This window comes from Numida meleagris, chromosome 1 (genome assembly GCF_002078875.1).
Source record: "Numida meleagris isolate 19003 breed g44 Domestic line chromosome 1, NumMel1.0, whole genome shotgun sequence".
Classification (NCBI taxonomy): domain Eukaryota; kingdom Metazoa; phylum Chordata; class Aves; order Galliformes; family Numididae; genus Numida; species Numida meleagris.
The window spans coordinates 116,858,804-116,873,827 of record NC_034409.1 but is presented as its reverse complement, the minus strand read 5'-3'; the positions used below and the strand labels follow the sequence as shown (position 1 = coordinate 116,873,827).

At 37.5% G+C, this 15,024-nt stretch overlaps 1 protein-coding gene across 2 annotated transcripts in view; it reads left to right on the top strand.

Moving 5' to 3' along the window:
- The window catches only part of MBTPS2 (membrane bound transcription factor peptidase, site 2), a 35,832-nt gene extending 21,635 nt beyond the window's left edge, over positions 1–14,197 (top strand). Inside the window, exons 9-12 of one of the 2 annotated variants that reach the window (XR_002442313.1) lie at positions 793–988; positions 1,138–1,202; positions 6,748–6,823; positions 7,999–8,048. Coding sequence is in view for 1 of the 2 variants with exons in the window: in XM_021408925.1 (XP_021264600.1) it covers positions 793–988; positions 6,748–6,823; positions 7,999–8,221 (495 nt within the window). In the remaining variant the exon portion in view is untranslated. Of the gene's footprint in view, positions 1–792; positions 989–1,137; positions 1,203–6,747; positions 6,824–7,998 lie in introns of both variants that reach the window. The other variant, XM_021408925.1, reaches the window with a different exon arrangement.

Here is a 15,024-nt window from a genome sequence, read left to right as displayed (position 1 = left end):
GTGTCTGACATACATGCGTCTACAAAGCATTGTAACTGTCAGACTAAGAAGCAAGAAAATCCTCTTTTTTCTTTCCCAAGGCAAACAATAGATGAAGAACTTTCCTTGCTTGTGTTTAAGAACAAAAGGAAAATTACCACGGAGCTTTTATGAGAGACATGTGGGGAAAAACAATTTCCTGTTCCTTTCTACTGTTCTCTGTTTGGCCTGTGGGGAGCAAGAAAGATCTGGTCTTTCAGCCTGCGGAGTGAATGAATATTACATAGGTAGGACCAGAGACATAGCGCCGCATCAGGTGCTATGTTCATCCAGTAAAAAAGGTCACTTAGCAAGAGCGTGGCTGGGGCAGGGTGGTTTGTTGCTTTCCTGAACGTAGGGTTTTGTTCAGCCAAATAAGCTTTTAGGTCAATGAAGGCTGAAACTTCTTAAACAGGTAAGTCAGTAGTACATTGATGCAGGCTCTGTTCTTTAGAAATCTGTCTTATGTTTAGATGCCTTAATTTTTGTTGTGCATGTGTGTACCTTTTTAAAAAAGTCAGCTTTTATTTGGGTGCATGTAGATCCTCTTCACCAAAAATGGAATGACAGGTTGAATATATAACAACTAGATGTTCTGCAGGATCTGGAAAAAAAAACCAATAATCCCTCAGATTCTAGCTCTTCGTGAGCTGGTTAACATAACAGTGAGACCTTTCCTTTGACTGAAAAAGGAATATATATATATTACTTTTTTTTCCTGAGCTGTTGGAAAATAGCTTACGATTTGACTGTTGTTCTAAATGCCTTTTGCAGTATGCCTGTCTGCCAGCACGAAAAGTTATCGAGGCCAGCAAAGTTTGTCGAACCAACGCAGACTGCCAGAAGGACTTTGTTCCAAGCTTTTGTGTGACTCCTTCTTTAGAGAATCAAACAAGGCTAATCAGGGTAAAACATCCACCCCATATGGACATGCTGTTTGTAGGACACCCCATGCACCTTCAGTACACAGGTTTGTTTAACTTACTAAGCGGTCTAACAAAAAGGAGTTTAATATGGTTTACGAGTTCTAATATGGTTTACTTTTCCTAGCTGCTTGAACAAGGTCTTGGAGTGCTTGTCACTTAACTTGTTTAATGCAGAATCCATTTCTTGTTACAGCCAGTGGAGAGACATGGACTTCTCAGGCCTAAAATGAAATGTGCACAGTGCAATGAGTTACGAAGGTAATAGAAAACGTATGTGATATGAGATAGTTGTTTATTCAGAAAAGTATGAAAGAGCTATTACTGTAGAAGATCTCATTCAGTTTAGTCATGGGAACCGGGCACCTGCATTTTGCTAACACTTAAACTTCTCAAAATGAAGTATTGTGAAATCTCCAGGGCATCTTGCTCCAACACCTCACTTGGAACACTAGCATGATTGCCTAAATCACACCCAGTATCCAAGTATCTGTGACAGATTCCCATGACTACTAAGCCACAAGTGCAATCACAACATAGCTTTTTCCTGATTTTTTTTTTTAAAGTGCCCTAAATTGAATAGCAGTAGCAGTTCCTTATTTTGAAGTGGTTTGTGGCTCTCCTTAGATAAGCTTAAGGGAAAAGTAATTCTGCCAGTGGAGCAAGAATGGGACGAACGAACAGACTGATATATGTGCTAACTTAGTAGCTTGAGTGGCAGGTTGAATATAAGCTTCAGATACTTAAATACTTTAAAAAGTATTAAGTGTTTAAAGTACTGTTCTTTCCTTTAAAGAACTTGTCTGTTCCTCACAAACAGTCTCGCAGGGAGAGGTTTTGCTTCAGGCATCTTGAAGTACCTCCTTAGAGAGGCATTATGCTTTTCTGAATAAGCATTAGAATGTGATACAAGAGAGCTTTAGAAGCAGTGATGAAATCTGCTTGCGTAAACATATTAGCGTTCGTGCATAAACGTATCTTTAATCTGCCAGTTTTTATCTATCTGTGCTGGTATTATTTTGATACTCCTTGAAAAATTAATTGACTTATTTGTATTTGTATGCGCTATGCCCTCACTTAAGCACCAAGTGCGGTCTCTCGACTTGTTATTTCTGCCCTCTTGCCATTTAGGAAGAAAAGCATTGTTCAGCTGTGTGACACCGGCACACAGTTCTGTATTTGATGACATCTATTCCATATGCACTCATAATTTGTAAGAATAGTGTCTGATAATTAAGTTCCCTTTCTCAACTCTCTAGCTTAACGATATGTACTCTAACAATTGATATTGTTCTCTTCCAGCATGTTGGAGCAATGGAATTTTAGTCAGTGTTTCCTATTAAGCAATAATTCTGCAAAACAGTCAAACCTATTAGTTTTTCAGAAACGAGAAGTGTATTATTGAATTCATCTAGAGAGGTACTTCTACTTTAAGAGGTTACCACGTCAAAATAAAACTTACAATGTATTTGCAGAAATATAATTTTAAAATGATTTTCTATGCACTTCGAATTGCATATAAAATGTTTTAATTTGAAAGCTAAACAGTGACTTTATTACAAACTTTGCTGTGAATGCCCTGTATTCCCCTTGGAAAAACACCAGAGCTGAAGTTACAGGATCCTGGTCTGGGCAGCAGGTTACCTACTGTACCATCACAGATTTCCATGCATTCCAGTGAAACAGCATCTGAATCAGGCTTACTTTGCACATTATCGGCTTAGGGCCAGCATTTTTTTGTTGTTGTTTTCTTTTTCTTTGGTTTTCCAGATGTGATGATTGCAATATGGTATGTTCATTTGGTTTTGGTTTTTGGTTTCTTTTATGGTTACAAAGCAAAAATAATTTCTTTCTCTACTGTGCCAATTTTGAGATAGAAAGAAATTGTAATGATGTTCCTTATTCTTTAGTATAATATTCTTGCTTGCCAGAAATGTTACTTCTTAGAATAATGCTACATTTAACATATAGCCAAATATCAGAGTAGCAGAAATGTGTACTGAGCCTTTACTTTCTCTGGTAATGCCACTAAAGTTATGGTTGAAAAATATTTTAAGATTATGCGTGTATTATTTTCTGTTTAGGCTTGCATTGCTGTCATGATAGTCCTGATTTATTGAGAAGCTGTAATTATCTCATGCTTTAATTTGAAGCCAGTTTCACGATACATTATTTTTAAAAATTTATATCTATATTAGCTACTCATAAGAAATAGGTTATACAGCTAAATGTTTCAGTTTCTTCAAAGTAAAATACTGTATTATAAATATTTGTTGTTAACATGGATTAACATCTTTATTTAGCTACTGTTTCTAGTATAAAATAACTGTAAACAATCACACTCCTAAATGAATTTGTACTGCAGGAGATTTCACTGAAACTGGAAGAAAAAAAAAAAAGCAATGATTAGGGTGGACACATTGATTAATCTTTTTAATTGGCATTCTCTCTGTGAAAAGTACCTAATGTAATCTAATTTAAATTTATACTGTGGGTTTAATTTGTGTGGTATAACTCAAGACTTTCAGTCTTTTCTTATTGCAGGCTTTTTATACTCTAGAGGTTCTCCTTCTGTTGGATGGATGATGATATGTAAGGTTGAAATGGAGGTCCCGTGTCATTACTGCCATTCAGCTTTGCAGTATTTCTTCTTTATTTTGAATGTGTGGGGTTCTTTTATTCCTTCATGTCATTTCTAGTATTGCAAAATCTTGGCTTCCTTCTCTGGCTCTTGTTGGGTGGGCGAAATCTGGTTACTAACATTCCCATTTGGAATTCACACTGCTTGAGGGAATGTTACTGTATATGCATCACTCATCAGAAGAGGGATCAACAAACTGCGAAATTTCCTTCATGAAAAGAGCATGGAACCAACCTTCATAATACCTTCTCCAAAACTGGACCACTCACCTATTTCTGCTTTATCCAAGCCTTCCCAAAAAAGCCACTTTCTAGCCTTGGGGGTTTTTGGAGGCAACAACAGCCGTAACCTCTGTCTGGCAGAGTTTCACTCTCTTTTGACACCCGTTTCCCCTTATTGTTAAGGATGATTCTTCTTTGCTTTCTACCCTAATGTGAAGGGCTACATGCATTGTTTTTATGGACTCCATACAGAAATACCTCATGCTGTAGCATGTGTTCTTTTCTCCAGAAAGAGATTTTAAAAAGGTCTTTGATACACCATTATTAATACCTTTGATCACTATATATAAACCCTTCTAATTAAAAGTATGTTCTCTGTACATTCTTCTCAATAGTTGCCAACACCATCTAGCATTAGCCAACAAAAGAAATTTTAATTCCAGGTCAAAGAATTGTTCAATCCTAGTGGGGAAAGCAACTATTGTTCTTGCTCACCCAGCTTTGCTACTGTTCTTCTCTTTCCAGCAGTGCCTTTTGAAGACAAACCTAGAGAATTTCTATCATTTCTGTAACTTTTCTTGTTTCCCTTAAAGGAAAGACTTGTCTCCTACCATTAGATTTGATCCACTACATCCCTTATCTCACATTACAGTGTCTAGAGCTCACTCCAGCAACTTCCTGAAGAGTTTCTTAGTGCTTTGGAGAGAGAGCTTCCGCAGCAAAATTTGGAGTTTTGATTCACAACTAGGGGCTTTTAGAGACAACAAGCAATTTGTTGTATCAAAGAGGGAAGAAGGTTAGTGAACCATTCTGAATTTAGGCACAGTTTCAGGTTCATGATGATGACACCATTAAGCGTTTGTCAAGAGGCAGTCAAGTTTTGCAAATAGAGTATATTGCAGCATGTGTCTTTCGAAACCTTTGCATATACTGTATTTTGGCTCATGAGCAGGAAGTCTGATCAGGTGTTCTGATACCAGCCTTCAGCTTAATGAATTGTTTGCCTTGGATATCACTTGACTTGGATGCCTCTGGTTTTCTGAGCTGGATGATCTCCAGGATTTTTGCCTGTATGTTCTTCATTGAGTAGTCCAACGACTTACCTGTTCTCAGATCCCCTAAATTAAAGGTCTTTCTTCAGCTAAAGTAAGACAGAACATGATTTTCAAACCATCTTGGTCCAGGTGTGACAGTTTCTGTATTGGGAAGCTCTCTGCTTGTTGCCACACAAAAACCACTCTATTTTGGAGATCCAATGCTATTAAGGTCTCTCCATCCCACGGTATGCTTGCTTGTTGTACTCATTTGCCCTTCTGGCTCATCAGAAGGACACTATTAAGAGAAGAAAGCATGTCTGTGATTGAGTGGACCAATTCTCTGCCTTGTGTTCCTTTGGAACTGTACTCTTCCCTTTGTTCTGGTGTCCTGGAATTGTTTATTGAACCTGACGAAATTTGTTTTCTCTCTTAGTGAAGATACAGTTAGCAGCAATAATGGTATGTTATGTCCTAGTGCTGCCATTTCCAGTATTCTCTTAGTCCATGGTTTTAGAATGTCTAAAAGAATGGGTTAAACTGTTCCTTTCCCAAGGGATGCTTGTATTACTGTGGGATTTGAATTTTTCTGCTCAGAACTCTCATTAATCTGTGCTTTGAGCTCTTGCTTATCTCTCTGGAGACAGTATTTCCTATGATGATAACTTTTGCCCACGTTGGTAGGGAAAATTCAGGCCAGTGGTTTGCCTCAACTCTGTGTGCAAAGTTGTTCTTTAGGGACAGAGTAACACCTGCATTTATTGTGTAAGCTCATTCTTAAGATCGTTTTCTAATTCTACCTTAATTTACCTGAACTTTTTTGCTTTGGGGATAACTCCACTGTGCTAGGAGTGGAGCTTTATGGTAGGAAAGGAGTCTCTCTTTCAGCTGTCAAAGAACTAAGACTTTCAAACAGACCCTGAGGCTGACAGACTCAGCTGTTTAATTTGAAAGACTGTGTCAAGACTACTCACGAGAAAAGCCAGATGGAGCATCCCTGTACTAACAGGGTGCACTCTGGGTGACTTCAAGCTTTCTCTGTTTTCTTTGAGGAGAAAGTCTCTAATATACATTTGGCCTGCAGTGAGCTGAAACTTCATCTACACCTTTAAAGAAGCTCCAGTACCAAAAGAGTGTTTCAAGGCCATGTGGATCTTGGCACTACAGTCTTCCTGTTACTTTATGTGAAGGATGCTGAGTGTTACGCCCAGGTTTTTTATGCTGCACTTAGTTACATCTTGGAATCACTTAAGGTATCATTTGAAGACAGAAGAAGAGGCTGTTTATGTACTGGCTAACTGGTGTTAAGAAATGTAATGCACCTGTGCATCATTTCCCAGCCTTTGTTCTCTCAGATTGACTCTGGAACTCTGATCCATGTTTGCTCCCCTCTCATGCAACATGAGTTGAGCTTTAGAACATGAGAATCTTCTGCAAGGAAAATATTTGGGGGCCTTGAAAGAAAGTGCACATGTTCACCCACAGTATGAATGTATATATGTGGACTGCATATGTTGAGAATTCCTGGTAACTTTGATCTCCTTTTATATGTTTTGTTGTTGTTTTTTGAAAAGGGCTTAAATTACACCATATGGTCTTTATGAGTACAGATGTCCTCTTGTCTCTGAAAATATATGTCTTAGATCTACTTTTACTATAGTAATGCTAAATGTATTTTTTGGAGTGATTTTACTATGTTAGTATGTTTAAGAGAGAATTAATGGCTGCATTGTGTCTTCTACAACCAAAATAAAACAAGCAAAACCATATTTTAGATGGGTTATTTATCCTGGAAGAAGTGTCATTTCAAATCTGATTGTTCAGCAAAATTATAATCTAGAATTCATAATGTTAAAGTTCTGGAATGACTTTGATTTTTTTTTGTGTGTGTCTTTATATTTTCATTTCAGTAAGTCTCAGCAGTTTTGTACCACGACATAACTTTCTAAGCATCGATCTGCCTGTGGTGATAGAGACATTTTGCAAGTATCCTTTGAAGTATGTTTGTTCTTTAAAGACAAGAAGGGAACTGGTTAGAATTTGGTGACCCAGCAAAATTTCAGTTGGATATCATTTTAGACAGGATGCTCTGAAACATTTCTGTAGAGTTTTGACATATTTATCCCATCTCTGCATTGATTATTGTCCGTGTGCCAAGCCCCAAATGAAATCTCCCTCTTCCTTGCTTCCTTGTGCTTAGCAGGGTATTTTTGGCAGGCTTTTTTTTTTTTTTAAACTATTTCTTGACAGTGATTTTTAGCAGTTCTGACAAGAAAGTCAAAGTAATCCTGAATTTATGGCAGGACAAATGTTATTGCTAGCTTTGCTATGTCAGAGCTTTATTAATACCTTTTGTGAGCCATCATGGTGAACTAAATAATAGAGTATAGTTGTTCATTTTCACTCTTGTTGATGGTGGTGTTTTTTTTTTTTTTATCTTCAGCTGAAAACTTGTCCTGTTTAAAAAGCAGGGTGATAGTGCATTTAAACATGCTTATTAATGAGTGAGATTGTATATACACACAAATAAAGGCTAATGGTCTTGAATATGGCTAATCTAAGAATGCTTAGCTTTAGCAAGGCTTTACCAGCCATAGAAATTATCTACCCTTGCCTCATTCTCACATGCACTTGCATGCACAGAAATTCACTCAACTTTTCTGGCTAACAGTTAAGTAGGAGAGAGAGGCCAGGTTTTCAATCATATTCTAGCCGTTTACTTACTTCAGTAAGGGAGTGCTTTGGAAAATATTCCTAATCATTATTTCATACTTAGATCATAGGTCTGGAATACCTTCTTACTTCAGGCATAATATCAGATCTATAACCTTGCTCCAAAACCACACAAGGGAAGGGAGGAAGATGGGCAGCATTAAGCATGATTTTGCCGTCTCCTGCTCCTGTCTGAGTTGTGAAGAGGACAGGTTGTTAAAGCATCCAAACCTAGCGCTTGTTTTTCATTTAAAAACACATGAACCAATAAGGGCAGTACTCTGAGCCATTATGTTATGGTGTAAAACCATTGTCCTCATATCATTTCCTTGAAATAGAATGGCAACTTAATGCTTCTCCTTGTACACTAGAAATAAAAAGTGTGTTTTTTGTTAGTTTCGGTTTTACGTTTTGGATTTTATTAATGAACCTTAACCAATGTCAATCAGATACCTAATTTCACTGTCAGGAGCACTGGCAGTTATCAATGCTGTACCCTGCTTTGCTTTGGATGGTCAGTGGATATTAAATTCTTTCCTGGAAGCCACTCTGAGCTCCTTGATTGTAGAAAAACAAAATAGAGAGCTTGTTGGCTTTTTAATTTTGCTTGCTGGGAGTACACTTTTGGCTGCCAATGTTGCACTGGGACTTTGGATGGTTACAGCACGGTAGGACATCGGATACCCATCAGTTCTTATATTACATGGACATAATGAATCCATTGCCTTTTAAAACTTGTTCAGTACTCAGATTGAAATAACTCCCTTAAAATGACACTGAAAGAACAATCACTAGAGGATCCTATTGTAACTTAAATCTGTACAGTGTTGTGTCTGTGGTCTTGGAAAGAATAATAGAAAGAAGCAAGCACCTTTTAATGTACTCTTCAAGCACTGTATTCATTTTAGGGAGGTTCCATTGTAACGCTTCACAGGAAAAATCCTGATTTATTTACTTAAATCTCAGAATAAGAACATTTTTTGACCTCAAACATTTGTAAAGTGGAAAGAAAAAACACTTAGATCTTATTTTATAATTTGAATAATGTCAAAAAAAAAAAAAAGAAGTGTGGGCTCTGATCATTTTTCAGTCAGCTTTATCTTGAGTGACTGTTTTGCTTTTTAATCTGGTGTTCTACCAAACAGGACTCTCAGAAGCTCTGAAGTCTTCATCTCAAAATGGTGTAAAACTAAGTGAATAATTACCATGTTTTAGAGAGGCTGTATGGGCTAGTATCTTTCCTTTGCAGCTGGCAAAAATGGCTGGAAGCATGTTGTCCTCAGGATGTAGATGGAAAGTGCCAGTGTCTGTTGAGAATGAGGTATGTGGGAGGGTAATGAAGCCCACGTGTCTGTGTTTCTTATGCATTCAGTTGCACATTACTATGCACAGCTGAAGATTTTTTTAAAGGCAATATTTGTCAACAATAGCTAGACAATAACTGAAACTTGGTTTTTCAATGCTATAGAGCGCTGTGCAAAATTATTGCTGAGTGATAATATTTGTCCTTTTTCTCAGAAAATAATACTGCATACAGTTAAAAGTGAAATCTGTTGTTTTTATAGTGGCCGTCTTCTGATGCTGTGCATGCTGTATGCCTGGTAACTCTGTCACATTTCTCTGTCTTTCAAAGGGTTGCTTTCCTTTGCTGTAATTGAAGCGTGGTTGAAGCTGTTCTGGGATCAGAATTGTTTAGAGGAAGAACATGATTCTGAATCGAAGTATTCTAACATTTGGTTTTGCTTTCTGAAGTTAACAGGGACCATATATTTGTTTTTAAATGAGCAGTGGAAGAGCAAGCTGTTTTGCTGACTTGAGTATGTCTGACGTACTCTGAAGCCCTTTAAGTCTGTAATGCTTGGTACTTCAATAGGATTGTACGCTGACCATCATGTCCTCCTATTTTATATAAACCAGATTCGTTGAGATGCTTGTCTCAATGCAGGCTGATATTTCAAATAACATTGCTCTGCTTTGGAAGCTTACATATTTTGAAATATGGAAGTTTTGGAAAATACTCTGCAGCTTCTATCCCATATAGTGCTCCCAATAGGAGCTTCTGCAGCTCAGAGTTCTTTTAATGAGATGGCCTTTCCATTCATGAACGTAAGTGAAAGCTAAGCTAATGGGTACTGGCCTGCAAGGAGTTGTGAAGCACTCATGATCAACTAACGCAGATTCTCTTGGTGCTGGAGCTTAAGGGGTAATTTTAACAGCAAGGCTGAACCCTATTGCTGGTGCTGCTGCATGGATTCATCGCTGATTTTGACGTTTGCCTACTGATGCATTATGGTATTTTTGCACAGTAGCCTTCACACTTATTAAGACGTATTCTTAGGATGATGCGTTCAATAATGAGAGAATGTATTTGTTTATTTGTTGTTGTGTTAGTTTACATCTCTCTAGTGCTGTCATAAGCTGGGCCTCCTGAGTTCACCTCTGTGGGGTCGCAGACCCGTGCCTCTGATTTTCAGTTGTTTCAACCTAGGCGTCAGAGTAAATCCTTCAGCCAATTCAGCATGAGTTGGACCTCCTGGGGACTATCAGAAGTCACAAAGTGCAAGAAAGGAAAACAGAACTATCAGAAGCTGCCAGCTGGTTTCTTCAGGAGTCACCTGGAAAAGCCTAGCTCATTGTCACTTTCAGTAACTTGCAGAAGATTCAGAGTAGCAGTTTCTGGTGTGCCATTCTTCCCTCTCTCCATGAACAGCAGTGACATGAGCAGCCTGGTTCTTACACAGAGCCTGGCTCTGAAGTGATGCGCTAGAAGACTGTTCGTTCACTTAAGTAGCTGATTACTAATCTGAGTTCTTCTTTCCAAGCACCATGTCAGTTTCCACTGTCTCTGTGTCTTGTCCAATCAACAGTACACAAAATTAATTTGCAATGTAATAAGACAGGATATTAACTTTTTTGAAAAGTTACTGTTTATGCATCAGTGTTGCAGTGCTGTCTTAATTTCTAGAGGAATAACAAATGCATCTGTGGTGATTTCAAAAATATCCGGTGAGAAACAGTTCAAGTTTAACAGTCTATATATTCATGTTGACTCCGGCTGCTTAGGATGATCTGTTTAGCATAGTAACTCTTTCTGGAAATGGAAGAGAAGTTGTTTTTAAATAATGTATACATTGCATCTACTATATGGAAGCTAGCAGATTGTTCCTAGTTATCTAATGTGCCACCAAAACATGAGGTTTTACCAAACAATAAATCCTATTGATTTCACTTTACGTGATCACTGGAAACCAAACTTGCACTAAGTAGAATTTCCATCTGTTTGACCTCATAATCAAAATGAGGGTAGAGAGGACATGTTGGTCATGGCTTTACCAAAAGAGACAAGCTAGTACACTGTAAAGACCCTGGATAACCTCTGTGGGAGAGGTAAGTGCTGTAAGAGTTTAAAAATAATTCATGGGTCCATTTCTTCATGTTCTGGAATTCTACTGAATAGGGTTCAATTTAGGTAGGTGTAGGTACTTTGAATCAAGGTTTTACGCAAACTGGGATCACTTCGGTGACCCAGCATATACCTTGGATTAACTGTGGAAAAAGGTAATAGCTAAGGTGGACCACTCTCTGAAGAAAAAGTTGTTTAGTGGACCCATTTTATTGTCCTATAATCCTAATGCATGGATTGCATTCTGAAAAGCAAGTGGCATTTTTTACTTACGTACAGTTATTGAGGTGGTTGGTTTTATTTTGCTTTTCCTGTTTTGTTTGCTTGTTTAGCAAGGGAGAACACAGAAGGACACAGAAGGTTTTATGTGATCCCTTTTTACTCTGGGTGATTTGCAATGTTTCTTCTATTTTTGTAAAAATTAAAAAGAAATTTTTCTTTAAAATGAAATCTTCCTCATTATTATTAGCCTCCCAGAATAGAACTTATTCTTTAATAAAGAATATATCAATATCATTATGGGGGTTATTTTCTCAAGTGTAAAGCAGAACACTCTTAATGATTGGATGGATACTACTATTTATGTATATACTATTCTTTTTAAATCTGTATCAGATGGAAAAAGTAATGTCAACATTGGGAAGTGTTGTACGTAGCTTTTACTTGAAAATTGTCAGAATTCTGTAATTGTAATCAATTATTGTTCTGATTTGTTTTTTTAAGGAGACTTTTTTTAATATCAGCAAAGACTTCCACAGCATGGTCCGATAATGCATGGTGTGACATGATAAAGGGAACTACTTAGCATGTAGGATGTTACCCGCTCATTGCTTACTTTAGAAATTAAAACCAGCTTGCCTCTTGTAAGTTAAATCAAAGAAGCTTTGCTAGGGAAATTGCAGACAAACTTGCAGATTATTCAGTCCAAAGTTATGAGCCAGAGTGGAAAATCTGTTAACTCACCCTTTTGAATTTCAATGAAACAACCAACTGTATCGACAATTAAATTTTTTAGTGGATGTTCTGATTTTTTGTCTGTTTGTATATACATAAATACACATTTACAGTAGATACATAGAGAGCCACAGTCTGTGTTGCTGCTTTTTTAGAGATAACAGCTGTCCTCCATATTCTGCAATGCAGGCATTTTTCTTTCTCTTTATGAATTTCCTGACTTTTTCTGGATTTTAAAACTGGAGCTGTGTTCTCCTCCCGTAACTGATCTATAGGGATTTCTTATTAAAAGACATGTGATGGGCGTAATGTAACCACAGCTGCTTGAGTTTGGTTCAGCTGATGTTCAAAACACATTTCCTGCTTTCCGGGAAGCCTCAGCTATAGGCACAGTAAGCAAAGATTTCCAGGGCGGTTAAAAGAGGTGGACTTTAGAATCTACCACTCTCTCACTACTGCTGTTTGTGCTATTCTGAATGATAACTGCTATGAGTGGGGCTGTGCAGAGTACACAGAAGAAATGTTTTAAGGATAGACCTTCCCATGGCATCAGGATGTCCCGGGTTTCTTGACTTCCTTGCTGAAGGATGTATTTTTGTTTAGTTCAAAGTATCGCCAATCCAGGTTTTCCATTAGTTTCCTACACATTTCACAGAATGATGCCCTGTAGCAAGTAGTTTTTTCTAGGTGGTGTTTTGTTGGGTTTTTTTAATAATTTATTTTTATCTTCTATCTGAAAGATGTGAATTTCTATCTGGATATCATTTGTGACAGATGAAGAAGAGCTGTAAAGGTTTGTGTAACCTATTCTGTATTTAATTGTTTTAAAAAGTTAAATTTAAAAAGTTGAAAAAGTTAATTCCTCTTTTCCATACGTAACTTTGGTTTTAGGCTTCATATGCTCTTATCTGAAGGCTGTCAATGGAATACGTATTGTTTTGAAACCCACTGATGTTTTTTCCTCTGCGTAGCCTTATTTCTCATGCTGACTCACAGCTGTGGAATGTTAGATTTCTAGACCCTTTGTTCCCACTATGCATTGTTCATGATCACTTTTAAAAAGAAAAAAAGCTTCGTTCTGAAAATGTCAGTTAACAAATAGTATGTAACACTTTGAATAATGTATTGTGTTTTTTGTTGTGTTTTTTTCTCTGTTTAATCAACCAAACAATAAGTATTGTTTTCTGTGTGTGATAAATGTATCCTGCAAAGAAATTCATTGTTTGATTGTTAATGTGCTTAAATCTGTTTTTAAAAATAAGGTAAAATGACTTAATTCTTTATTTATGGCAGTTACTATATTCTCTCCTACATTCTCATGCACCTCTAGTATGTAATCTGTATTCTCTATCTGGGTACCAAAAAGCTTCCCGCTACCCTTCTTAGTACTTGACTGCCTCCTAAAATTAAGAACACTGTCAATTTGCTTTTTCTTATCTACCAGTTTATCACAGTAATGGTTAGATTTATAAAGAAGTTCATCCAGAGGGACAGCTGCACGCTGTTCCTGAGCAAAGCGAACTTTACTGTAATGTGCCACGGAACACAGTGACCACCTTCTAGGAGCACAATCCTCAGCCTTGGCTAAAGACTGGGTGTTAAAGCCAGTCCTATGTGAGGAACTTAAAATTCAGATCTTTGAATGACATTAAGATGATGGCTATGTGTCACAACCTTTGATTTGTATGTACAAGCCAGGGCAGAGCAGGGCATATATCCTAGCCAGTTCTCAACAAGTTCCCTTAGGTATCCAGATGCAATCTGGGGCTGCGCTAGCATGGCGTCACCGGACTGTTCAGCCTTATTTAAGGGTGAAGCTTTATTGCTCTGTTTCTTGAGCAAACTCATCTGGAGATAGAGAGCCAGGTTATTTGCACTGAGAACTAAATTGTCCTTTGTTGCTTATTGGACAAGCTGTTACTTTATACAAGCAGAGCTGATTCAGCAAGCACAGCTTTGTTCCCAGATAAAAGATTACTCTGAGAAATAGGCACAAAGCACAGATCACAGACACTCTGGGAGGATTTCCCAGATAGGTCTGCATGCAATTTTCTCAATTCTTGCATGAGGAGGTGGCATTTTTTTTTTTTTTGTACTGATGTTACATATTCAGACAGCAGTTCACTTTTTTTTCTTCAGAATTTAAGCATCTATGGTCCTGAAGTTTTTCTGTTGACTTTGAAAATGTTATCTGATTATGTTATTATGTGTGTTGTGTAGTCTTGAATAAAGCCATTGATGTATTCATGGCGTCATGAGGAATGATGCCTTAATAACTAATGCAACATTTAGAAAGGAATACTCTTATCAATGTGTCTCGTTGCTAGCTTAATACAGTTCTTTCTACCAAGCAGAAACATTCCTAAACATGCTACATGTGCGGGGTTGACACTGGATGGCCTTCCAGCCCAAGCCATTCTATGAAATCCAATCCTAAGATTTTCATGAGCACTTGAACTGCCCGATAAAATGCAGTTTAAGGTTTGATTATAAGTTTATAGTGGTAAACTGGGAGAAAACAATATTCATGAAGTGTAAGCAACAGAGCAACTCAGGCTTCTGTTAACTCCCTCTCTCTCTCTCTTTTTTTTTTTTTTTTTTTAAACTTCAAACAGATGTGGGTCTGGTGTTCACTCTGATACTTTTAGGGCTGCAGTGTTGCTGAAACTCTATTCAAAGTTCCTACCAACCAAAGTTCTCTGTATCTCTCATTATTTTTTGGTGTCTACCTTTTTTTAGTTGCTTTCAAATGTAGCAGCAGCTCAATGCTGTCTAACTGCCACTTCTGACAGTCTTGGAAACACATGGTTGCACATCTTGTTTCATTTCCCCTGAAAGGAATCATTTAAATGAAAACAAGAAACTTTTTTTTCCACATTTATTATCTTTTTACTTGTTATTGCAGTGGGAAAGGACCCATATCTTTGTCCCTTCCCAGCTGTATGAGGATCTCTATTAAAATATTACCTGATATTTTTTTGAAGTGTGAATTCCTCTGAGCCTTTTGCATTTGATGCAGTTATCCACACAGACATCTGGCGTGGCCTGAGCTATCCTAAGGTGTTCTTAGGTTAGTAATTTGACTTGGAACAAGGTTCACATTTTGATACTCATCCCC